The 25,895-nt window shown below is 40.2% G+C and overlaps 1 protein-coding gene across 16 annotated transcripts in view; it reads right to left on the reverse strand.

Annotated features, from left to right (window-relative positions):
* The window catches only part of LOC140356573 (adhesion G protein-coupled receptor L2-like), a 136,767-nt gene that overhangs the window by 18,841 nt on the left and 92,031 nt on the right, over positions 1–25,895 (reverse strand). For all 16 annotated transcript variants that reach the window (XM_072441621.1, XM_072441620.1, XM_072441622.1 and 13 more), the window contains 8 exons: positions 19,596–19,779; positions 13,539–13,661; positions 12,622–12,827; positions 11,276–11,449; positions 7,849–8,058; positions 6,777–6,997; positions 4,130–4,196; positions 87–178 (listed from right to left, as the gene is read on the reverse strand). In XM_072441621.1, the coding sequence (XP_072297722.1) occupies positions 87–178; positions 4,130–4,196; positions 6,777–6,997; positions 7,849–8,058; positions 11,276–11,449; positions 12,622–12,827; positions 13,539–13,661; positions 19,596–19,779 (1,277 nt within the window). The remainder of the gene's footprint in view (positions 1–86; positions 179–4,129; positions 4,197–6,776; positions 6,998–7,848; positions 8,059–11,275; positions 11,450–12,621; positions 12,828–13,538; positions 13,662–19,595; positions 19,780–25,895) is intronic.

Consider the following 25,895-nt stretch of genomic DNA (forward strand, 5'->3'; position numbering starts at 1 on the left):
GAGACTGACAGGCCCGAAGTAACTGCTCCGGCGCAGTCACTTAATCTCCCCGAGTGCACCCCCGTCTACCCCCTCTGTCCACTCACCTGATACCCCCCAGCCGGGACGAGTCGGGTTTCATGGACGTGGAGTGCTTCACCATCTTGTACATGGTCACCACCAGGAAGATGACATTGACCTGTCAGGAGGAAAAGAAAAGGCGGGAGGGTTAACGCGCCGCACTTAGGACCGCCATCGATATCCTGTCAAAAAAAAAAAAACAAGCACGGCGGCTTACCAGAAATGTACCTCGGAATACGAGTTAGATCTATACGAGGTGATGCAGGATTGTCTGGAGTGACGTTATTTCAAAGTATAAGACGTAATTTATGAGCCAAGTCACCTACAGTGATTTCATATATTTTAGGTCAGATCAATTAAAATGCTTTTGTTTGTCAGATTTAACACTAAAACTAAAATCTGGCAATATCCAAGCTGTCACTCAAGAATTACACTTGAATTAATAGGATGTCTGTGAGTGAACAATGGAGGAAAACTTTACAAAGAGAGTCATCTGAACTTCTAAAACTCTGTCCAGATTACTACCATTTAAAGTTTTTATTCTTTTATAAATGCTCAATTCTTAAAAACTAATTTGCATAACAGCTTTTTTCTTTTGACATATTCGTCACAGATGTCACAATTTCAAATTTTAGTGTTACGGTTATAGTGAGAAGAATGGTCATGGTTTTATGATTATTCACAATTACTGACACATAATAATAACACTATAAGCAAACACTCCTTTGTTGTCTAATAAATAATCATTATTTTGGTATGTGACTTGATTTATGAACTCACTTTCTGTGAGATAACTGTCAAATTATTTTTCATTCTTTAGTTCTTAACACAAGGAGTATTTTGATAACAATATTCAGACAATATTTTCACAATTCTGCAGGAATATGTTAATGTTTTGGTTCAAGTCTTGCACAAAACGCTAAAATGGATAATTAAATTAGCCACAAAAAGGCAGGACGATAACATCTTTGTCTCTGTTTAGGTCAGTTTGAATAATAGATGTAGAAATATAATATAAATATAGAAGATGATGTTTACCTTTTGAATATTGTTCTACGACAGACAATGTCATCTCGATTCTAATCGATCTTCAAAACAAAATATTACTCATTTTTTGATCATCTTGATATCCCTATTTTCATCTGAGTAAAAGTAAAATCCTCCGACACAAAAGTCTGCTTGAACATATAAATACATTTGAGGAATTAAATGTCACATTTTACCAATGGAGGTGAATATTTCGCTCTAGTTTATACCACATTTTTCACAGCCTTTTCGTACTCTGTTCAGACTGTGCTTCACCAGGACCTTGACACAGGGATGAACTCTTTATGGAGAAACCTAAGTTGAATAAGTCTAACGTACAGAAGAGCAGCCTCGTGTTCACGCCTGAGAAAAGGTGAGCTTTATGCACAGCCACGAGTAAAAGAGATCTGCACTTTATAACACCTTTGAAATCCGCCTCGCGTCAAAATGTTTTTGTTAGCGTTTGACATGGGCAGCAACGTGGTCAGCAACGAGCTTCGAGTGCAGTTTTACGTATTATTATTTTTTGCCATTTTGGCCAAGCTAGCAGTTCTGTCATGGCACAAGAATAAAGTAAAACATCTGGGTGTACCGTATCTCAAAAGCATACATTTGATATTGGCGCTTTCATGTCGAGCTGACAGGGATTACTGTCTTTTCTGGACTATAAATCACACCTTTTATCATAGTTTTTTGCGATTTATACTCCAGAGCGACTTATATGTGATATTATTTGTTATTTTCACACTGGCAACCGTAGAAGAAGAACCTGCACTTCCTCTTCCTCCAGAGTTTGTGGAGTTGTTTAGAAGTGACACCGAGGAAGAAGAATGGTAAACTTGTTAGCATGTTCTTTATGCTATAGTTATCTGAATAACTGTTAATATGTTACATTAACATGCCAGACACTTACCACAGTTTGTTGTCTGTGCGTCATGTAGCTGAAGGTGTTACGTTAGCATACGTACATGTTCTCTAATCTGTTATTATATTAAATTGCATTTCACGATGAAATGTCTGTTCTTGGTCCTGGATTTTTTGGCTGGTGCGACTTATAGTCGGGAAAATACGGTAAGCGTTTATGGGAAACAATGCGAGCAAAATTAACAACAGCTGCATCAAGGAATACAACATTTTTCACAGTATTTTGCCTGTTTCCTGCGTGCCGTGTCTGTGCGATAGCTTCGAGTGGCTGGAGATGCGTTTAACATGAGCAGGAGTGATGACACAGATAGGATGAGACAGACGAGCTCGTGTGTGTGCGCCTCGGCCCTTCCTCCTGCTCCTCCATGGGGGTTGTCCTCTGCCAAATACATCACGCAAACCCCCCCCAAAAAACACGCAACGCAGCTCTTTTCAAGGTTCGCTCTATTTGCGGCCCGTTCCGACACATTTACATTCCATTTCCATACGCGTGCGCTCCGTGGGCTCCGGCGTACGTCCGGACACGAGCGCGCGAGTCAAACCGTAGGTAAAGGACATGAAATATTGAAACGTGTTTGCACTAGACGAAATGGATTGGAATGTGAAGCGAGATCAGTGCAGTGTAAACCTCAGGCAACAATGCTATATTTGCATCATTTAAGGCGCTGCGAGTGGTTTTGATTGAGTCTAGATCGGGAAAACCTTTGTACCGCGCAGTGTAAGACAAAAAGACTGAAGAATGAATGTGAAAGCGACTGCCAGGGACGATCAGAGTGAGAATGATGAACGCAGAGAAAACTCAAACATGTTCCTCACTCATGGCTCAAAATGTGGGACTTTAATCGAGGTGAACTATATATAACGTCTGATGGACTTGTTTGTCCCATGGAGATGATATTGCTTTGCCTTGACATGAAATCATTATCTACAGTAGCCTATATCCATGGAGACGAGCAGCCAAGCCAAGATACAGGTCAGATCTGCGGAGAGACCAGCCTGTTCATCGAAAGACAGAAAGAAAGAAATACATACAAAAAAGAAAAGTTTGATGCCATACTTTAGAACATTCCAGATGAAGCAATAACATCTCCATAGATTGAAGCAGGTTGCACACCCTCCAGAAAGTTACAAAGAAAAGTGAGTAAAGAACAGTACACCTTTAATCAACTACAATAAATTGGAATTTATGTAGTATTCCCTGCATTTTCCTTCCCCGCCATAACGGCACTAACACAAACATATGTACTCAAGATCCGTAACTTTTTAATTCATCATTCCGAAGTAATCCTTATTTCAGTCCTGGTTCAGTCTGTCATGTTCTGCTTTCGACAGGGTTTTGACAGTTGGCATTTTCTCTCACCGTTTCACCATCTCCCCTGATGTAATGCCTAGTTTAAAACAGCTAGAATAAAGAGATCACTCTTCATTCAGTTCTCATTGTGTCATTAACTAAGCGAGACTTCTAACTGTTAGACCCTGACAAAGATACAAATACCAATGTAAAGAGAAAGCTTTCAAAAGGTCCCTCTGTTTACATGCCATTCTTTTCTGCTTCTGCCGCCTCCTTGCGCACGCTCCGGTGCAGGTTTGCAGGTTTGGTTGGCCCGTGTGTGCTGGAGTGAGTCATCCTTAGCAGCACATCAAATATTAAGGGGCTGAAGATAAAGATGTCCGTGTGCTCGGATTGGCTGGGGACATGTCATGATCCGCAGCGGGGCTATGAGCTGTGGTAATAGGTGTCTACCGGCCCACCCACTCATTACTCCCATGTCCCCCCCCCCACCCCTGCACTCCGTCCGCACTCCGCCACCCTTGTTTTTCCCAACGAGCAAATGACCTTCATGCTTGATTGCCCGTCCGGGAGTATTCCCTCTCCATCTCTCTTTCGAAACGTAGCCCCCCAAACAACTTCCAACTTGCTCACCAATTCTGATTTCACAAGGATTTCATGGCTGAGTGGAGGCCGATGTCCTCATGTCAGCCATAATGGGACCACTTTCCTTTCATGCAAATTGATCGCGAAAGTGAGAAGCTGCCAGCGCACGGACAAGAGTTGGAAAAGCAAGAGAAAATCTATAATGTTTTCCCAGTCTAAAGATATACCTGTACACGTGCTTACCACAATTATGAAGGTTACGGGTCCGATGAAACTCCAGATGAAATGGTTATCAACCCTCAGCCAGCATCTATAGATTGGAGAAAAAGGGGGTATACTTTAGTTCATTAATCATCTCATTGCCAAAACAAAGTTGTGTGTCATCGATCAAGGGCTAGCGGTACAGAACGGGCTACTGAAGAGCGATGGAGGCTCCGCTGACCACAGAGAAGCACAGCCTAGTGGGGGATTGGACCGGTGCCATGGGAAGCTCAAAGTTGGTGGTTATTGGTTGGATGACTTCACGGTCTGCAAATGTCTACAAATGTGGATGACCATGTGTAGTTGAACAATATATCTCAGACCGCGAACAGGAGGGAGAGATGAGAAGACGCTAACATACTGTAATTAATGGTGCAGCGCGTGACTTTTCAGGTGGAGAGTCCATCGTCTGCGTTTCCCAGTGATATTGTCTAGTCTAGAACTTTACACGGGCATTAAACATATGATGCATTTATTTCACTACTGCTGTTTTCTGTAAGCTCAGTGATCTGATGTGTAACTTATTGACCAGGCCTGATGGTATCCTCCGCTTCTCTATGGAGATATAGAAGTGGAACATTCCAGAGATAATCAGACCGTGAAGACTCCAGCAGAAAAGTTACACAATGCACCTTTAATGTAAGAATGTTTAATGTGCCTCATTTAATCTGTCAATTGTAGAAACAGAGTGTCAGATTATATGTTGAAAATGTGTTGTGCTTGCAATAATATGTAAAATAATATTAGATTGATCTAATATTATACAAAACGGTTTTGCCCCGTACGCAGCAAAGAATGGAAACAGGTTGCAACAAAACAACCGGTACTTAAAAGCACAAGCCAGAATCAGGGTCAAAAAACATAAAGTGGACTTTTAATTACAGTTTTCTCATTTACACAGTTAGCCTAAAAATATTCATATTTACGTTTCAATTTTACTGAACATCCTGGGACAGCATTAATGGAAATAACATGGGACGATTATGAAAATAATCGAGCACTCACAAGAATGGTAGAAAGAAACCAGGGAGTCGTTTTTGGCTCCGTGCTAAAGCTAAAGTTAGCGGTTGTTTGCTAAATGACTTCACAGTCTGAAAATGGCTACAACTGTCTGAATACACATAGCAAAACTATATCTCACGCACTACCACCAAGGACCGAAAATCAAGCAATGACTCCAGCAATAAACTCACAAAATAAAAAAGGTTGAAAATCCCACAAACGAGGGGATTGCAGTGGTACAAATCACCTGCTGCTCGAAGAAGTGCATAAACTTCTTTAACTGACAAGGCCAGCAATTATCCACATGCAAAGAATAAAGTACCCAGCGGGCCGGAGAAGCTCGCTGCTGTAGTCATTAATGTTGCGGTTTTGCACACAGCCTACTCTTCTTCTCGCAGTGACATAAAGAACATTTGTCCAGGGGCTGAGGCTGAGGCTTTTTTCCGATACCATTACATACATTCATGCATGCGCAGAGAGAACGCGCCTTGACAGAAGATCATTACCCTGACTGGTTCTATGATGACTTTTTAAAGATCTTGCCTCCTTTCGTTGTCAGGGAGTTGACGTAAGCATTTTAAATCAAGTCAGGAAGACCACAAGAAAGCATTTTTAATACTGTCATTAAAGTTGAAAGGGCCATCTTCAAAAGTAATCAAGAAGCTGTTTCATATCCGGAATTTTTCTCAAATGACGTCCTTCAGTGTTGACCAGCAAGTGTCTCGCTGAGTCTTGGTCACATTCTAGTCATTGTGGTTTTAGATGGGAAGTATTTGTACATTTTTGACGCCTGGTGGCATAAAACGCATCGCAATCTCAACTTTTAACAGTCTATAATGTTCAATGTTCAATGTAGTCTAAAAGCCTTTTCGAGACAAAGCAGTTGAAGATTCACGGCACAAAAAACATGGCATTAATCTCTGCATATATTTGTCAAAGAAATAAATTCATCACTTTAAACACTATTACTACTACTTTAATACTAAAAATAATCAGACATGCAGCCACCCGTGACGGTCTTAATGCGGAAAATTCTAATTTCTCTCATAAATCACCACAAATGCCACTTTAATAAGTTTACTGGACGCTAATGTTCCATAATACATTTGAATAAATACATCAAAAACATCAAAACAAATTATTTTAGTCTGCCACATAGAAACAAATGGGATAAAATCTTGCCGTCTGATCTGGAAATGAGGCAATGTATATTTTTATATTAACATGTCACAAACGCTAAAGCTATACATGCGTTCGCACATCCGGGAACTTGTGCAGTGGCAACCGAGTCCGCCATTTTGAAAGGGGCACAACAGCACGTCTACTACATACGAAATCCAGGAAATATGGGGCCAAAATGACAAAAACTTGCTTAATCTGTTCGGACATTGCTCTGTTGACTGACCAAGGAATGATAGCTTTGTTGTGTACCTTAGTTTGCCGTTATCATCTAAAGAATCAAAGTATTCGTAGCTCATTATGCCGTAGAAAAGGATGCGGTTGTGTTGGTTTTTATCTATCGCGTGCCCCTTTTAAAATGGCCGCTACGGGGACGTCCCGGCTGTGTGACGTCACCGCGAACGCATGTATTTTGTTTCATCAGGACAATTTCTTTCTCCGAACTTACGCCCGCTGTGTGCCGTAGCTCCGGTAGTCGATGGCCGCCGAGATGCCCACCACGGCGGCGGGGAAGAGGTAGCCGGAGACGTAGTAGTACTTTCTTCTGGAGAACTCGCTCTCGAACACTTCCACCAGCATGAGGTACAGCTGCACGCCCTCCAGACACATCCAGGCGAAGGCGGCCAGGAAGCAGAAGTGGAGGAGCCCGGCGATGATGGAGCACACCAGCTGACAGGAAGACGCACGCACAAAGGTGAGAGGCGCTTTCAAACCAAAAGCTCTCAAACGGGACGCTTTTGGCAAAATCCACCCCCAAATAAAAAGGCCTGATATTGATGATCTTAATACGTTTGAGCTGCAGCTGTTGTACTTTTTGTGCTGCAGCGAAAATGAGTCGGCAAAGTTTGATCTATGACGGCAGAGAGCGTTTGTGGAGGTTCTGAAACAAAGTGCAACTGTGATTGATACAGAAAGCACAGAGTATTCTCCAATCAAACAGAGCTCAGAATTTCAGAATAAATGTTTCTCATCGGTGAGAAAATACAGTACGAGGTGAAATGAAGGTGACTTTATTTTGCAGTTTACTTCACTGTGTCTCGACAAACAAGGGTGGGCGATATCGACAAAAACTAATATTGATTTTTTTAGGAGGGGAGAATCTCGAGAACATTATGTCTAGCCAACAGGAATGTACGATATTAGTTGAGGCTTAATTGTCAGACAAATGTGAACTCTTGGTGAAATGAATTTCAAAAGTGCAGAAATATCAAAATATATCCTTATTTTAAAGTTTTAATGCAACTTTTTTACCTTTTTCTTTTTAAAATCAGCTCATTTTGTGGCATTTAAAGCTATAAACGGTATAACTTCTATTCAAATTCACAACATTATCAACATTTAAATATATTCCCCACCTCTGTATCCATATTCTTCACTATACTAAAACTTAATTTTCCGCTTTCAACAAACTGAGCCAAACTTTATGCACAAAAATAGATAGAAATATAACTTTAATTCGTCTGCGTTTTGCTCACACGGCTGCCCGCTCTCACCTAACATCTTTTTAACTCCATTAATACCTTTGGCTCGGTCATGTTGATGCCCACGAGGAAGACGAGCTCGCCGATGAACAGGTTGAGGCAGAGGTTCTTGTGGATGGTGTTGCGGTCGCTCTGCAGACCTCTGAAGAAGCAGAAGGTGAAGAGGCTGATGGCCAGGCACACCAGAGACACGGCGATGCCCATGCGCGTGATGACGGTCAGGAGCAGTTCGTGGACGCTGCCGTCGGCCTGGCGAAGAGAGATTCAAACACAACCGTGAGAGAACGGCGTTAAAGAGCCTGTTGCTATGGAGATTACATTTCAAGGCCTAATTTTCATCTCCTTAAAGAGGGAATAAGTGATTTGTGTGCCTTTTCTTGTCAAACATATGCAAATGGAGTGAATGTGGAGAGGCATGGGACCAGATCGTTCAATAGTGGAGCCGTGGCGTGACTAAATAATTGATTGTGTTGTATAGCATTATACTATTATGTTGCATCATTATATACAAGATTGTTGCATTTCTTTTCCAAGGTCAAATTCAACCTTTCTTTCTTCACTTGACGGTATGAATATAACCTCTGTGTGTTTTCTTTTTTCCATAAATGTGCATTTGTTGTTCCATTTCATGACTGCATCTTCTTACGAGTGAAAATCTTGAATGAGAAAATCCAGCCATAATGTGTCTCAAGTACACAACATGTTCCAAGTTAAAGTAAATACATGAGAAAATGTTTGCGAACAGAATAAACTCAAATTGATGCAATGTGTTGATTTATAGATTTTTTTCCTTCTGATTTCTAGTCAGTTTTCCTTAAAAGTTTGGGGCGATCACTTCATACATTTTATTTAAGGCTATTCAATATCTTTTTTACTTATATATAGTTTGTCTGTATATACATTTTAAACGGTAATTGACTTCATACTTCACTACGTCATACAAACAATTCAAACTACTATTTTAAACTCTAATGCGATGCTAAAGAAAGGGTTTGATAATTAACTTTTATATCACAATGTTTAAAAAAACCAATAGATTTATTTTCAACACTCAATTCAATTATTGTAGTTTCTTTGATATAAACATGGACTTACACTAGTTTTGATAAAGATTACGATCATTCGAAAACTATTCTGGAAAGATCAAATTCAGTTCCCCTTTCTGACACCTACAGTTCAAACTCATGTGCAATATTTCACCCATTTAGTTCCAGTCTTTTAATTTCATAACAACAAATTTGACGCTACTAATTTTCCAATTCACATCTTTCAATTTAGCGCTGCTCCTGAAGCTAACATAAAAACAAGTGTGCTTTTTTGGTCCGCTGCTTGCCTCCTCTACCTTTAAGTACCACTTGTGCTGAAAGCCCACAGCGTCCTTCCACACCGTAAAAAACAGACGATTTATAGGGATGAAAAATGACCGCAACCATCTGCCACCTTTTGATGTCCCTTCCACATATACATTCCCCTTAAATGTCGGAGTCAAATGCCACCGTTTCTCAAGAGGTTCTGAGGTTTTTTCATTTTAAGAAAGTCCTTTTTCCCCACACTCAAAAACAGGCTGGGCTAAAAAAGAAAGTAAAGCCATTTCACTTGAGATATTTGTAATTTTATTGAGGCCAAGAGTTGCTTTTGAGGTGATTTGTCTGGGAATTGGTGCGGCTTGCCTCCGGGGGTCTGGTTTCGGCGCTTGTGGTTTAAAGGTTGAGGTCAAGACGAACGACACAGGACCAAAGAGTTCACCAGTCGCGACGTATTATTAAATGAACCGCGCACTTATCCTGGATGCCTTGCTACACATGCTATTTATCATGTAATTGGATTGTAATTGCGTTTCACGACCAAACGGATCCCCACGCCACTTCAAGAGGAGGGCGAATTTAAGTTTAAGCTGGGGTTTTTGGCCTCTTCTTCCCCCCACGTATGATTCCCAGGGAAGGACACACGAGCAGGAGGAGTATTAGACACGGACCGCAGGTGAAACATAATTACTTGGGATAATAGTATACCGTATTCCATGCTGATCCACTATCTTGTTCTTTTTAAGTGACAGCACCTATTTTCACTCAAGCCCTCGGCCCTCCTCCCCCTCGCACGCCGCCAACAATCTAATTATCTTGACTGAAATGCCATTCTTGGAGTGTGCGCGAAAATCTATCAACGAAACGGAAGAACAACCGCGGCCAGAGTGTAACAAAGGAGGGCCAGTTAGCGCTAAGGATGCCACAAAGTACTATTGTGGTGTCGTCGTTATTGAGGAAGAAATGCTCAAAATATCTTTATACGGTCTCATTATTCTATTTTAAAACGCTAATTAGTTAACAAACATACTTCACTTAAGTTCTGCCAATATCTCAGTCGACAATAGTCTGGCATATATGCATAGTTCTTTCAATTTTGAATCAGAGGTCTACTAAATCATCATTATTCACTTTGATTGATTAGCTGCCAGGGCCGTTTACCACTATTGAAGATCAGATAAAGAGGAGTGTAATAGTATGCATTGTTTGTATTGTTATTTAAACATGATCCTGAGTCCTTTGGGATCTCATATTTTGGAATTTTCTACAGAATGCACATACTCTACATGTCCCCCCCCCCAAAAAAGTCAGTCTCAATAAGCTTCTGCAATATTAAAAGATGTATTTCCACCCAGTGTTGCATTATTTCTCACACAGATCATGTATTGATGATGTGAGAGTGACCTGGAGATCAGATCTGGAGTAGATTTGTTTCTGCTTCTTCTTAGATGTTTTCTCTGCTTGATGCCAATGATTTGACCCTTCTCAAACACACTGACATCTTTTCCATGACCACGGGATTTGTCTTTCCACATGGTCGGTTCAGAAATGAGAAGCCACTCACTGCATCAGTCGGGTTTAAATACCGTGTCTGAGCTGAAAGATCATCACCTGCAGCAGTTCTCCAGCAGGAGGAGAGGACCTGCAGTATTTGCTCCAGCTACCGGCTGCAGAGGAAATTACATTGGGGAGATAAACAAACCTAGCCTACCGCCGATCTGCTAATTTAAGCAGGCAGTTGTAAAGAACGTGATTTGATGACAAAAAAGTTCAGAACGAGTCTGGCAATGATTATTAATAATTTAAAACAGCACTTAATATCCCAGAGAAAAACTCTTTTTGAGGCTCAGAAGGGGCGACTTACTAAACAGGATTCATCAAACTAGGGTGAATGAAGCTAAATACATCTCTGGATATGTTTTTTTAATGAAGGAACATTGTTATTACATGGTTAAAAGCTCAAAAGTGTCAACTTAGCACTATATACATTTTTAAAAAGCTCATAGAACTCAAGTTACACCCAGTAACCAGTGTATGACAAGCCCACTCTCTCCTCGTGACACATAGATGGGTGCTGCTTTAGTGGATTAGTACTGCTGGACTTTTTGGCGGACAATTGAAGAGAAAATGATATATGTTGTTGTTGAGGCTGCACTACTCACCACGTTCCCCCTGTGAGCCATGAGGATAGCGAAGTTGGTCAGGTGGTTGCAGGAGCAGGTGGTGTGGCTCTTGTTAGTGTCCAGGAGTTTGCAGCCTTGCGTGGACCAGTATCCCATCATGCTCCGCTCAGAGTAGTTCCAAAAGGAGCAGTTGGGATTGTAGTAGTGCTCCTTCTGCAAAAACACAGAAAAAAGATATTAAATTTAAATGAACGTTGCAATATACATGAATGTACATAAATACACATTTTATAATTTATATAGTCAAGTGTATGAAGATATGGGAATGCAGGGTCTATTTTTGTGCTCTAGCACAATTCATCTTTGATGATCAAATGTTTACAGAATACTTTGATAATGTGATAAAAAGGAGCTAATTGCCAGGAAAAGCCAAAGATTAATCAGACAAAAAACTTTCGAGAAATTATTCACACTGCACCTTAAAGACACTGTGTTTTGACAAACATTCATTAATCACTGACAGAAAAGGGTATGTGCAGTAGAATAAAAGTTTTACTTTGACAGCAGTACGTGCTGTTAGTGATTACGGATGTGAATACAGAGTGTTTATTAAGAGTATAAGAGGTTTTTTATAAGAGTTTTTATAAGAGCTTTTTTAAGTCGTCTGTTCTTGTACTGTTTACTTCTGTACCTACTTTGTGTTGCAACACTGAAATTTCCCCATTGTGGGACAAATAAAGGCTTATCTTATCTTATGGCAGACATAAGATAAGACATATCATGTATTCAACTGTTGTAGTAGTGAAGTAGATGCAGCAGATTAATTACTGTGTGTAAATTCTTATATGTATATATCTAAACATAAGTTTAGATATATACATTCATCCTCAAATTCCACCCTTTGCATTGTCAAGAGCGCTGCAAACCCTTGGCAAAAGGTGGCAATTTGAAGACTCTGAAATTCCATGCAGTGCGAATCTGCAGCATAATTAATAAAAATTAAAAAAAAAATTATAATAATAAATTACACAAATTGTGTCCAAACTTTGACTCATTGTGTACAATAATAATGAGAATAAAAGGTTCAGATATCTCAAGGAAAAATTGATCTTAAACTAATGTGAACATATTTGTTTAGTATATAATTATGTTTCTGTAGGATAGTGATATGGTGAATCAATATATAATACTACACCATATCAGCATATTTGTATTGTATCTAGAAAGCCTATAATAAGTTTTCCTCTTTGCTCTATAGCAGAAACACAAGGAGCTCTCAAACTGAAGAGTGACTTGACATTTCCATGCATTTGTACATTACTCAGAGTGCAGTGGGAGCGGTGGAGGGGGGAGTGGAGGAGGTCTCGAGGGGAGTGGGGGCTTACATCCAGGTGCTCCAGCGTAAAGATCACTGGGTCGGCCGTGAACACGCGGCTGGACTCCTTGGTGATGGAGGCGGACAGAATGTGTGAGTTGACTGTGAGGGAGAGGTTGCGCCGGCTCGGGTCGCCCAGTCCTCGGAGCGTGGCGTTCTCGGTGCTCAGGAACTGCCCCAGGTGTTTGTAAAGCACGAAGACCAGCTTAGCAACACCTGCGACAAGCAATAACAGATTCATCTTCATCTGCTAAGGAAAAAGGGGGCATTATATGGGAAATGCTAATATGGTAGGTGGTGCTAGGAGGAGTTGCTAAATGTAGGAAATTTTAACACGTAACTAACACAATATTATGTATTGAGAAAGAAAAAAATCTGTTCACCGAATACATTTTTGTTGTTGTTATTATACCTGGATAATGGAAATTAACTTGAAAATGTTTGCCTATAGTAACATAGTCTCCGTTTACACCAAAATCATCGAATCAGAATACTGACAAAACAAAGAGAAGAAGTGTTAAAGAGTGATTGCAAAAGCTTTTCTTCAACAGTGTCTGGATAAACAAAACACAATGAAATTACTGTGAATTAATAGTAACAGTTCTATTGTAAATTCCATTATAACACACAGATAGTTACCCACAATGACTGAACCAGTTGCTGCCACCTATAGCACAAATTGAGCCGGATTTTAAGAAACAACAGAACATTTATAAACTCCCTTCACCACCCCCTTTGTGCAGAATCAGACTTTTTTTTTTTTGTAGCATTAGTGTCCCCTGTTATCCAATTAGTGCGATATACTGTCCAATAAAAAAACCCATAAGCCATAACAGACGGTGGTTTTACATCATTAGCGTCAATAACAATACCTAAAGGTAAAGAGGAGATGAATCACAGGTTTAAGCGCTGTGGTGCAGCTCATACCGTTTTTGCTGTTGGCTTTGACCGTGCTGGCGGAGAGCTGCAGGAAGCTCCCGCCCTTACTGCTCTGGGGGAACCTGAAGTCCTGCACCTGCCCGTCGGTGCTGATCACGTACACGTCCAGCACTATGGGGGGGACAGAGGGGGGGACACAGCGGCTTGTTAAAACGCCATATTGTGCCAGATCAACATATTTGGTTAGCCATGTTATCAGGTAGTTTTCACGTTTCATTTATACATGGTTTAAACAATAAAGACCGCCCATCCAAACACCATGGTCACTCGCACACATTCATACATCAGGAGGCACTGCTCAGTCTGAAGTTACTCAAGTTAGACTTTAATCTGAGCTTTGTTTTAATACCATAAAGAGTCTATTTCAAATCGGCTAACAACAAAATAACCAGCTGGCATCATGTTGCTTTCAAGGCACTTGGAAGTCGGTCATTTAACTTCTGAGCGGTCCAACAGAATTAGCTTGAATGTAAACAGTTTGGCAAATGCTCATCTGTAGGATAAAGAAATGTATAGATCAGAATATTGTCGGATTTGACTTGTAACTAACGTTTACATTGTGTATGCAATAGTAACCACTCAAAACTAGTATTTGTGGTTGTTATTATTGTTGTTGTACTATATCATTTTAGAAAAAGATTCAGTTGTAGCCATCTGGACTGTCCAGATGACTACAACTGAATCCTTCACTCCTGGACGAGGGATTACACCGACACGTTGTGCTATATCACAATCTCATATGTGAAGAGAGTCCCTTGACCAGCTCCCAGTTAAGAAGTGGGATGTATAAGAGCAGAGTTCCTGGGCATTTGTTCAAGTCGGAGGAAGGAAAACTCAACGCTATCGGAGTTTGCTAATGTGTGCATTGTGTCACCAAGCGTAGCACTAGCTTCAGCAGCGAAACCTGCGCAAGAACGTCTAAAAAATTACCGTAAAAACCTGACGACTATATTTTACACTGTATTTAACAAAGTGGAACTCCTCCTCCCCCTCTTCTCTCTCTCGTACAAATAGAAGCTCCACAGAGCGCGGTTGGCTTCAGATGTGAAGATCTGTCACTGAAATTTAGGGCTTTCATTTAGTTTATTCTTAAATAAATACATTTTACATGGAAAACTGCTCCGGCCAATATTTTTTACTCGTGGCAGGTATTAAAAAGCTGCTCAATTCTGCTCGTAGACATGGCAACACTGCACCAAGCTATAACTCTTGAACTGTTCTCCATACACTCATGCCTGCATGCTAAATAAACTTAATTCTGAAATGATAAAAATAACAATACTACATTTGAACAATCAACAGTCCATAGACTCACATTGGACTCATTTTGATCACAGCAGATCTGTTAGCATCACACTGCTAATAGTTGCATCGTTAGTAAGCCATTTCAAAAGCTTCCTGTTCCTCACTATTAGCAGTACAAGGCGACAGTCACTTAATCCCAGCGTTCTCAGTCGATATGAAAGACCACCTGACCTGGAGTTAACATTAAATCAAACAGCCAACTAAGCAATGAACTGAAGTATTTCCTGTCATGAGTGATATGCCCCTGGAAGTAACAAAGCCGTGAATTTTCTCCACACAGTTCAACATTATGACTAAGCAGGGACCAGAAAGGTGTAACAAATAATAATAAAACATTTGCACAAGTATCAGAATCCAACAGCACGTAGCATAACACCCCATCATTTGCAAAAGAACCCGTGTCAGTAAGCTGCTGCTGGTTTGGCATCGTGAACGCCTCGGAGGCAGTGACAAGGGTAAAAGAAGAAAAACTACTATAAAGGACAAGATACCAGGATAAAAGCGAGGAGAAGAGGGAGCGTGCGTGTGGCCTATTGCGGTACCAATGTCAAATATTCATGGGATCAGAAATATCATTGAGCTTTTTACTTTCCACTTCTCCCCATAGGTTCAGATAAGTGGGCCTAGACGGAGCAAATCTCTCAAAAATCCTTCCAAATTCCAACAGCCCCTCTCCTCCGGGCCTACCAGCTGCCGGGTGGTGCTCTCTTTGATGTGTGATATTACCGAGGGGTCAAGAGAACACATTCTCCACACACACACACACACCCACACACACATTTGAAGCCCCCTCATCACCCCACTACCTCCCAAAGATGGCGTCTTGACAGTTCAAAATGAGGAAGTGGTCTAGACAGTGATGAAAAGTAACAAAAAGGGGGGAAAAAAATAGCTTTATTTCAGTCCATTACATATTAATGTTTCACAGGTTCTAAAAACGTAGCTAGACATTAAGCAAAGTCTGACTGATCTAAGCTATTCTGGTCGTCTAATATCCTTTATATAGCCTATGCCACGACGTGGATTACTCTGTAGTTACTCAGCTTACGTAGAGTTAATTGCAAATCTTAAACGCTGTAGTACTAGCTATCTATACTGTTACCTGTGACTAATGTGCTCCGTGTTCTCACCGCTCTCATCCCAAAACATAACACAGTGACACATCAGGCCAATTCTTCAATCAAATGTTTTAGAATTAGATGCAGACATCTTGCAGCTGTATCATTTTGACACAAAGAGCTGCTTTTACAATATCCTCAAGAACAAAGTCAGCTTTTTGCAGTCTGTTTAATAAAGCCATGACTCACGCCCACTAACCAATCATTGACATGGCTCTATGAAGACATCTATATGCGTTAGATTTCCTTTTAGGCAACATATCTGAGTAAAAACGATTTCAAAATGTGTGCTTCCGTCTGCATGCTTCCGTTCCCACAACCAAGAGCAAAGTACCCATTCCCTATGGAGATGATTATTTTAAAAACGGCTCCATCTCCTCCTGCGACGTCAGGGGAAGATTTGGTGTCTCCTCAATAACCCGGCAAATAACTCCTGAAAGGCACTTTATTTGCATTGTGATAGAATTTAAGTCAGCCTCTCCATCCCACTCTCTCCTGTTACTATGGTTATGGTCTCCCGCTCACCCCCCCTTTTGTCTTATACCTCATTGAGTTTTAATCTTTTTCTGCCATAGTAAAGTCACCTCATTGAATACGTGCTGCAAGATGAACTGCCCACGGACCTCTGCTGGAAAACAAAGAAAGCAATTGAGAGGTATTGTCCCATTCAAACAGCACTCCATCTATTCCCTCCACGGCTTTTCCCATTAAGTGGTAGTTAGCCCAGCTGATAAAGACTAGTTACGCCGTGGCTAAAATCCAGGCTGATGAATACATTGTTTTAGCGCGCTGGATATCTGGGTGGTTAACTTTCTGTCAATTTTTGCAATGGCCATTTCATTTTACTGCGAAGCTCAGCAGTAATGGAAACACTAGATTATTTACTTTAAACAAAAAGGGCCAGTAAAATCAAAGACTGACCTGACCTATTGAGTCAACTGAAGCTAAATGGATGAACTGCAGTCAAATAAAGCTTACACAGATTGAGTAGATATCTGTCGTTGCATTTTCACGTTCATAAGCAAGACAATGTGCTATTTTGGGTCGGCAAAAGTAAATTAATTCACTGAAAATGCAAAAATCAGTTTAAAAAGGTGCACTATGTAACTTTTCGGTCCGAGTGTCCACCATGGAGACATATCAAAGCCAAGTCACTGGTCATATCTGTGGAACGGCAAGCTCGCTTTCAGTAAGAATGTTTTTGTGGAAATTTTTTGAGCGATAAAACCTCTATTTTTGAAAAACGTTATGCGATAACATCTCCATGGAGACATCAGGTAGCAGACGTTGCACCAAAAACTTTACATAGTGCACATTTAATAATTACATATAGTCAATTGCTAATGCTAACATGTTCTATATTTTCATTTCTGGCACGCATTAGCCATAAAGTACATATTTCTGAGCATATATTACACATATAAGTAACTCTATAGTGTATCATAGCAGTGCCCTTCTCCCGTTCACTCCTTCACATTGAGAGAACACTAGAAACGTTTCATTTTCGCTGAACAATGGGGAGTGACTTCTTCCCGCTCGATTGTGCCTTTTTTCAAGTGCGGGTTGATTAGTGCCAGCGAGCCCACAGTGGCAAATCTGTGAAAAACACACACAGTATCACGGTGCCGCTCACCTAACCTCTCCTCAGTGGTGAGCGTGAAAATTATTGCTGCAACTAATTAGCAGTTTGTCGAAGATAAGACGGCCCCTGCAGGCAAATCCAGAGAAGCCGGGCTAAAAGAAAGGAGGAGAGGCTATAACGACTAGACAAAGTAAACTAAAGAGCCCGTGGAAGAGCAACTTAATCCCTCTGTACGTGAATGATACGAGCAAAACATTTGTATTTTTCATTGCTGGAAAGAAGTTAAAAATGCATGTTTTAAAAGTGCACACAGTACCTTTTCTGATGCTCGTCTCCATGGAGATTTGTGTGCTTTGCTTTTGCCTACAATGTTCCACAGTATGGCTTTAAACTTATTTATCTCCACTGAGCCAAAAATGTGGCACTACCAGGCCAAGCTGCAGGTCAGATTTGCGGAGAAGTGACATAATAACACCTCTAACAAAGTAAATGATGGATTAAATTGAATGACATTCTGTGGAACATTCAAGGCAAAACAATATCATCTCCAAGGAGACAAGCACATCATCATAAATTGTTGCAAAAAGTGTTTTGAAAAGCGAAATGCTGTTCATACTCAGCCAATACCAGACAAATTTGGGTGTAAAGAAATTATTTATGACATTACCGTATTTTCCGGACAATAAGTAGCACAATTTTTCATAGTTTTGGTCGGGGTGCGACTTATACTTATATTTATACTTATACTTATACTCCGGAGCGACTCTAGTGCGGCTTATAGTCCGGAAAATACGGTATATTGCAATATACAACAACAAAAAATCTCCAAAATATCAAATAACAAAAAAATAAAAAAGACAAAAAGCATTTGTTCAGCCTTATTTTTCCTGCAAATCACTAAATGCCCCAGAACCAGCTCAAACAGAGCTCAAAGCCTTCAAAACACTCACGTACAGTACAGCCACAACAAAAACACAAAAAACTGTGCCGTTTCCGCAGCAGACACTGGTCAAACAGCGCATGTACCAAACACGTGCTGGCATCAGAAGATAACGAATATGCAGCAGAGGTGAACAGCCAAAGTTATTAAAGCAGCTGCACAGACGGCTGTATCCACACTTGGCTCGCGTCTTTTAGCCATGTCTAAACCACAAACTCATGCGACACCCGCGCTGTTGTCGACTGTTTTCATTTCCATCGCAAAGAGTCACCAAATAACCACATATAACCATAAAGTCCACTCATATGCTGCAGATTTCTGTGTGTGTTTTGCAAAGAGAAGAGCCTGTCGAGTGACGCACTTAAGCTGCTAAACCAAGTGTCAGGAGTCTTTACACCATAACCTAACACCAACTCTGATGGGCAAAAAAAGAGATTGACAGTAAATGTGACCAATCACCATTTGCAATTCTTCCTCCTGTTCTTTTACTTCCCCAAACAAAGTTGCAGCTCTTCTGAATGAAAGGAGAGCTGTGTCTGACACCTGCTGCGACTCACAGCAAAATAACAAGTCACTCATTGACAGTAAGTGGAAAAAATAATTAGAATACTTGTTATTAATTAAAAATAACGCAGTTAGCGACACCGTTATACTTGAACTGCATTATTTCCAGCACTTCCCTTGACTTCCTCTGCTTTGGCTTTGCTTGTTTTAGAAGTTAAAATAAGAATGAATTTAAAAGCACACATTACTTTCTATCATTCAGGCAGTCTCTCGTCAGGGTTTTGTGTAAGCAGTAGAACTTCATCTACTGGCAACTGAGCGAATTACCATGTAGAAAAAACAAAAGCTAGCTTGCCCCGAGAACGCACAGAAAAACATTTAAACTGGGTGTTTTCTGAGGCTCATAAACACAATTAATGAAACATGCATAAATTAAGCTAAACACAACTCGAGGTATGTTTTTGAACAAGGAACAATGTTAAGAATCTAAAGCTCAATACCATGACGACTCAATAAAATGTAGATCCGCTATAATGATACAAAACGTGTTCCTGGATTCAGCCGCTTGCTCGTTCATTTCGACCAGACGCACTTACTGATATTCTCGGCGGGGACTTTGACGATGGCCGGCTCGATGAGGTTCTCGGCCAGGACGAAGGCTCCCTCCTCCAGCGTGTCCAGGAGCATGGTGGCGGCGTGCGTCTGCTCCGTGGCGTTCATATCCCTCCACGACTTCAGCGCTTCGTCCCGCAGAAGGTTGTTCACGGTGTCCACGATGGCCTGTATCCATGGAGACGAGTTAAAATGTCAGAGCGTGTTTTTTTTTTACGAACGCAAATTACATCTTAACGAAGAAGGGAGACTGGGCGGTATGTGATTACAAATATATATATACACGGGGCATGCATGGACGACAAATATAAAGGGTGAAGTCAAGAGTGAGCCAAAATAACAGAATGCATAATGTATTTTTTCATATGCCGTTCATAAATTGCGCTAAACTTTGAATGCAGACTTGCTCGAGGCGGAATGGGGACTTTCAAAAGCAATCGTTTCTTTCTGCAAAACAAAGCGCACTGCAACCTCCTCAAATATTAAGTCTACAGCAGCCATTTTCCGTACAACAATTACCTTCATAAGCCACACAGACTTATTTTCATAACAGGATCTAGGCCCCGAGAGCCCCGAGCGATATTCTCTTCAAACAGGAAGGTGGCATTATGATGAAATCCGTGTCAGGAGTGGCAGTTGAAGAAGTCAAGAATGGAGGGGGGGAATTTCAGGGCCGTGTTTTCTATGGCAAATCCTTTCATTTCCTGGTTTGTGATAAGCGGTAAGCAAGCAAAACATTCCGAACCAACGCGGCAACGGTATCGTGTGTTGCTATAACAAGAGTTTCCTTTGACCTCGGCGGCGGAGAGTTCACTGCTTCTGCGCGGCGCGGTCACGGTCAAATACTGTAAACGCTGTCTAATCGTGTTAGGGACACTTGGACATGGTTCTCAAGGCTAGAGTGCACATGTCAAACTAGGCCAGCCCAGGTGATCTTTATCAGGATCACTAGTGCATCGGTTATTCCCCCGAGAAAATCATAATGTTAAGAGAACTAGGTCATCTCAGAAAATATACAGATCTAAAGCTAGAAAAAGTCAAATCTGAACCCAACCAGGACTAGGGACTAAACCAGGTCCAAGTAGTCTGGGCAATAAGGCTGCAAAATTGTATCATGAAATATAAAAAGCAAAATTTGGCGATGTAATTGATGAAAAAACTTCTATAAAGGCATCTTTGTGCTAACTTGTTTAAGGATATTGAAGTCACAGTTTGCTGCAATCTGTCTGCCTCCCTTTGCAACGCCAAGGATTTCTGTTGCAGTGTACGCGGAATTGTATTGAGATTTTACACATTTTATATTGCCCTGAAAGCAATTGACGATATATCATGAATAATTGAATATGGCAATTCCAATGCTCATATTTGAATAAACTAACACAATCTAGGACTAAACCAGGTCTTCAGAAGAACCTGGACTTGCACAAAGATTCCTGAATACTCGTTACCATATTTTAACACTGAATTAGGTGGATGTTACAAAGCACTTTTTCTTGCAGATTAAAATGACAAAATCAATCTGGAATAGCCTGCAATATTTTCAGGTGAAATTAGAAGCAAAAATAATGGGTTTTAAACAACCTGGGTCTTTTTCTGAGGTTTCCGTTTCTAAGACCTTCAAGTTTACGCTGTAGTTTGCTCTCCACAAACAAGGAAAGAGGTCATGAGGCCAAACCTGAAAAAACACTAACAGTTCTAGTCAAAATACACTGTATTATAGTTGAAAAATATCCAATAGCAACGTTTCTATAAAGCTTTGCAATTATATTCGTGATTAGTGTTTTAATAAAAGATATTCTGTTCAAAGTTCACATTTGAGAGAAGACAGATAAATGAGCAAGAGAAACACACAGAACATGGTCTAAACTATAGGGTTTAGAAAGTCAGGTACATCTTTCATTTTTTTTAAATTATTACTTATATTGCTTGCTGTCATTATATCTTCCATCCCACATTAACATAAAATATGCAAATCAGCTAAACCGCCATAAACCTGGCTCAAGCTCTCGACAAAAGCTTCCATGGATGATGCTTCAGAAAGGTTGGAACAAATTACCCTGCGCCTACTTTCAAAAATGATAAGCAACATTTCAAAATATATATTTAGCAAAATTTAGATAAAATCGAGAATGTTGTTTTGAAGATAATTTTTTTTTTGGGAATATATCGCTTATAGTAAAAAATGCTACAAAAAAAGCTAATTAAAGTAAAACAAATCTTTAAAACATCTTTATTTCAAAGGATCTTTCTGCACTTTTGTGATTGTCATTTCACATTTGTTTGATGATTAAACCTCAACTAATACACTCAAAGACATGTTCTAACACTTTTCTGTTGGTTTTACATGATATCGTCTGACTACTAGTTCATATAGCCTAATTACACCAAACTAAAATAAACCTGACCAAAGACGACAAGAAAACTGCAGATTCAAACAGATTAGCAGATTAGCACTAGCATCATTTCAAGTGTGCCTCATCTTTGACTTGAGTAACACGGTGCTGGCGCGGTAACCATAGGTGCCATTAACCGCAGCGAGGACCAACCACAATAACGGTAATTAACCACAACAAGCCCTCGCAGCACTGTACCAATAAACCAGAGCTGTGATTATCCAAAACACTAATTGACCACGGACGCTACCAGCCTCGGCCCCTCGCAGTAACACGAGCAACTCCTGACCAGCGAGTAAGATTAACTGTGTTCAACGGCGAGAGCTTGTACTTAACAAAAGCGATGAGCAGCAGCAGCAGACAGAACGGAGAGCCCACGGGCGCGTTTTTTAAGACTGCACGGCCGCCGCGCACACGAATCAATCTCCGTGGCCCTGACCTTGCCGCCGACCCAGGCCCGGCGAGTTGTAACTATGATCGGAGTTAATACAGGAGCAGTGAAGAGAGAAGCGGCGAGAGAGAGGCGGCGATTACAGGGTCGGCGCCCATTACCCGCAGACAGACAGTAAATGGTCTGTGCCTCCTAGTGAGCCATCCTCAAAGGACCCGTGAAATGTGAAAAATGGCTAAAAAGGTCTGCTGTGGCTAATTTGTACAGCGCAGAACAAACGCCATAACAAAAAAGAAAAGAGTAGGCGATCTGCTTTAATTGTCGTGGCAGGGGTTTTTACAGAAGAGGCCTATGGATAATTTGTGTGCAGATAAAAGTACAGTTACATGGCTAAAACCTATTCAAGTGCAAGTTCTGCTGCCAGATCTGTACATGAATATGACACACGTTTCACTAAAACGCCGTAAACATGATTATATTTAAGGTTTTATTACTAATTGTGCCTATTTTTCCTCAGTTTGACCATTTTAGTGATGTTTATAATGTTACTTCCTGGTTGGACATGAGCAGCAGATGTGAAATATAATGCGGTAATTCCACAGCTGTTACGATAGCAACCATATGGTAAACAAGGAAAAATCCATATAATTTACAGTTATAAAACCTGATAACATTTTTGTTGTTGATTGTTTTAAACTGTCAGTTGCGTATTATTTGTATTAAAAAGCATTTCTGATGGAATGTCACTTATTGAGGGATTTTTCATCTTTTATTTTTCAAAAAATGTATTTATACACAAAGAAAAATACAACTTAAAGTACTAGTTTCAATGCTTTAGTAAAACAGTCTTTTAATACGTTGTTAGAACCAGAATCTGCATAATTGCTGAGCTCTTGCCAATCACAGTGCTGTTTTGCATGTTTAAAGGTTTTGTAGTGACAGACACCGTGGATTTGTGTGTAACTTCTACTATTCAAACTCTGGAACAATTACTGTTTAGGAGTTAAGGAGATAAAGTTCATAAGAGCTTGAAATAAGTACCGGTAGTATGTAATATTGTCAACGGAAAAAGCATACTTTTTTACATTTTTTTAAAGACTTTATTTTAAGAAAGTCAAAATATACTTAAATAAAAGATACATATTTATGATTATGTAAGGTTGTGAAAGGTGAAAATATGTAATTACAAGGCTAGAATTCTACTCAATTATCAGTAAATGCTTCAAAATAGACAAAGTTCCTAAAAAATCTTGGTGAAAGAGTTTATTTCCATCCTTGTTGATGAACTTGGTAACGACAGAGCTAAAGATGCTAGCATATAAGAAGTTAGCAATAAGTTTTACAGACAGTGACTTAAATGCTTAATCTAACTGGGGCTGGTCTGATATCTGGCTAATTACCGAGTGCATTTCAAACCTTCTGCATCCCCTTGTGCAACATCCGTACAGCCTTCAGCCCCTGGAGGACGCTGCAGCTATCGATCACAACAGAGGTCAAACCAGGTTGCCAGATACTCGCCCAGTAAAAGCTGCAGAATGGTGCATAAGTAGTTTTTTATGGATGCTAACGTGCTAAGGATGAGTAAGAAAATGACTCCATATTCCTGTAAGCATTAAACCAGACCAGAGGCAAGCAATTAGTTCTGTCAAAAGAGAACCGTATTGCTCATTAAACTTCAAGGATGTAAATGTAAAGAAAGCCGAGCATCATCTCTGCCTCTTGACCTTCCCAACACGGGCCAAAGATGACAACGTGATGCTGTGACACACTCAAACAAGACAGTGAGCGCAATTAGCATTTAGCAACATCAGGGCTGCAACGGGACAACTGATGAGAATTAGATTTAGAATGAGAATTAGAATATGGCTAATCCAATGAGTTTAATGTCTGGTCTTTAACATGCACAAAATCAAAAAAACTAACATTACGAGTCTGTACAGCCAAGATAACAATTATCAAAATGCCCATTAGCAAAAACAGTGATGTACCATTTGAAGAGAAATTCAAAAGCTGAAAAAGCTCTTTTTTTAAGTGCAATACAAATATTCAATGTCTTCTTGAGAAAATGCCCTGAACTGTTATTACTAATGTGTAAAAAATGGCATGATAAAAACAGATCTATGTTTTGCAAATTTATCTTCAATTATCTTTTATAGTCGATCACCATAAGTCGATGAACTGTTGCAGCCCGACCAAGCATATGCACCATTCTCCTATAAATAGAAAGGAAAGAGAACAAGAGAACCAGTGAAAGCCATTTTGTTTCGAGATTAAGGGCACCTTGAGTGCTTACATCACGCTGTGTCTTTCAGCAATTTCACCGAGCAACAAACTTCCGCAACAAAAGAAGAAAACCTAAATGTCTAGAGGACAACGTGCCCAATCTGAATGGAATACAAACCTATTAACACGTCTAGATATTAATCCCATGATAACACGCGACAAAGTGAGAGATTTTGTTTTGGTGTAATTTTTCTCATTTTTGGTGATAAGTTACAGGACAACAGAGACGAGACATTGTACAATGCAAGCAAGTGAAAATTGAGCACGCTGCCACTTTGATCACACTTCTGGCTGACGGGGAGGTGCAATTACGACCGTGGGAAGGCAATTATTCACACAACGTGGAAGGAACTGGGAAGAGAAACAGAGCGAGGGAGAGAGTGGAGTGGGGGAGGAACAGACAAGGAGAAGACGTGAATGCACAGAGGAGATCGGGGGATATATATATATACATACATATATAGGACAAAAGCGCTGGAGTGTTGACTGGAGCTTTTCGGGATGGACACAACGGCGGAGAGGACAGACGGCCAGATCGTAATATACAAGCCACTTTAAACCAGGCACATGAGCTCTGTTTCCACCAAACGCTACAGCCCAGATCGGCACGGCGCTATTTACGACTGTTTGCCTTGTGTCGGTGCCAAAACAAGTATCATTCCCCTACCGCAATCTGGCAGGCTTCCACTTAAAGGTTGATCTAAATGTGCTGCATATTGCTGATTGGTTTAAAAAATACAAATTAAAAGCAAAACAAAGCTCATCTTGTTCCCGCATGCCATGATGAAAGAGTATGAAATTGTGCACTTGTACTTTAAAAAGAAAGTGAACATCTGGGCTGGTTCTGAGCTTTGATATTGCTTTTTTGTGTGTGATTTTCCTTGTTTTTTTGTGTGTGGGGTGAATCCAGACAGCTTTGTTTGTGGTCTCTTTGTAAATAGTTAAAGACAAGTGTGAAGACATTTTGCAAAGAAAGGCCGCTTTGAAGTTGTGAATTTGAGCTATTTCTATGAAACATTAAAACATAACTTGACGTACAAGTTATTGGTAAACTTTTGATGATGGGAAACGGAGGACATTGTGTGCACAGATTTACGGTATTTGACATTTGAAAAGCAATTGATAAAGAAAAATAATACAATAGTAATAAAATAGTAATAATAATAATAATAGTAGTAATAATAGTAATAATAATAAAAGTAATAATAATAGTAATA

This window comes from Eucyclogobius newberryi, unplaced genomic scaffold (assembly GCF_026437365.1).
Source record: "Eucyclogobius newberryi isolate DKJ021-1_F unplaced genomic scaffold, fEucNew1.0.hap1 SCAF_12, whole genome shotgun sequence".
In the NCBI taxonomy this organism is placed as follows: Eukaryota; Metazoa; Chordata; class Actinopteri; order Gobiiformes; family Gobiidae; genus Eucyclogobius; species Eucyclogobius newberryi.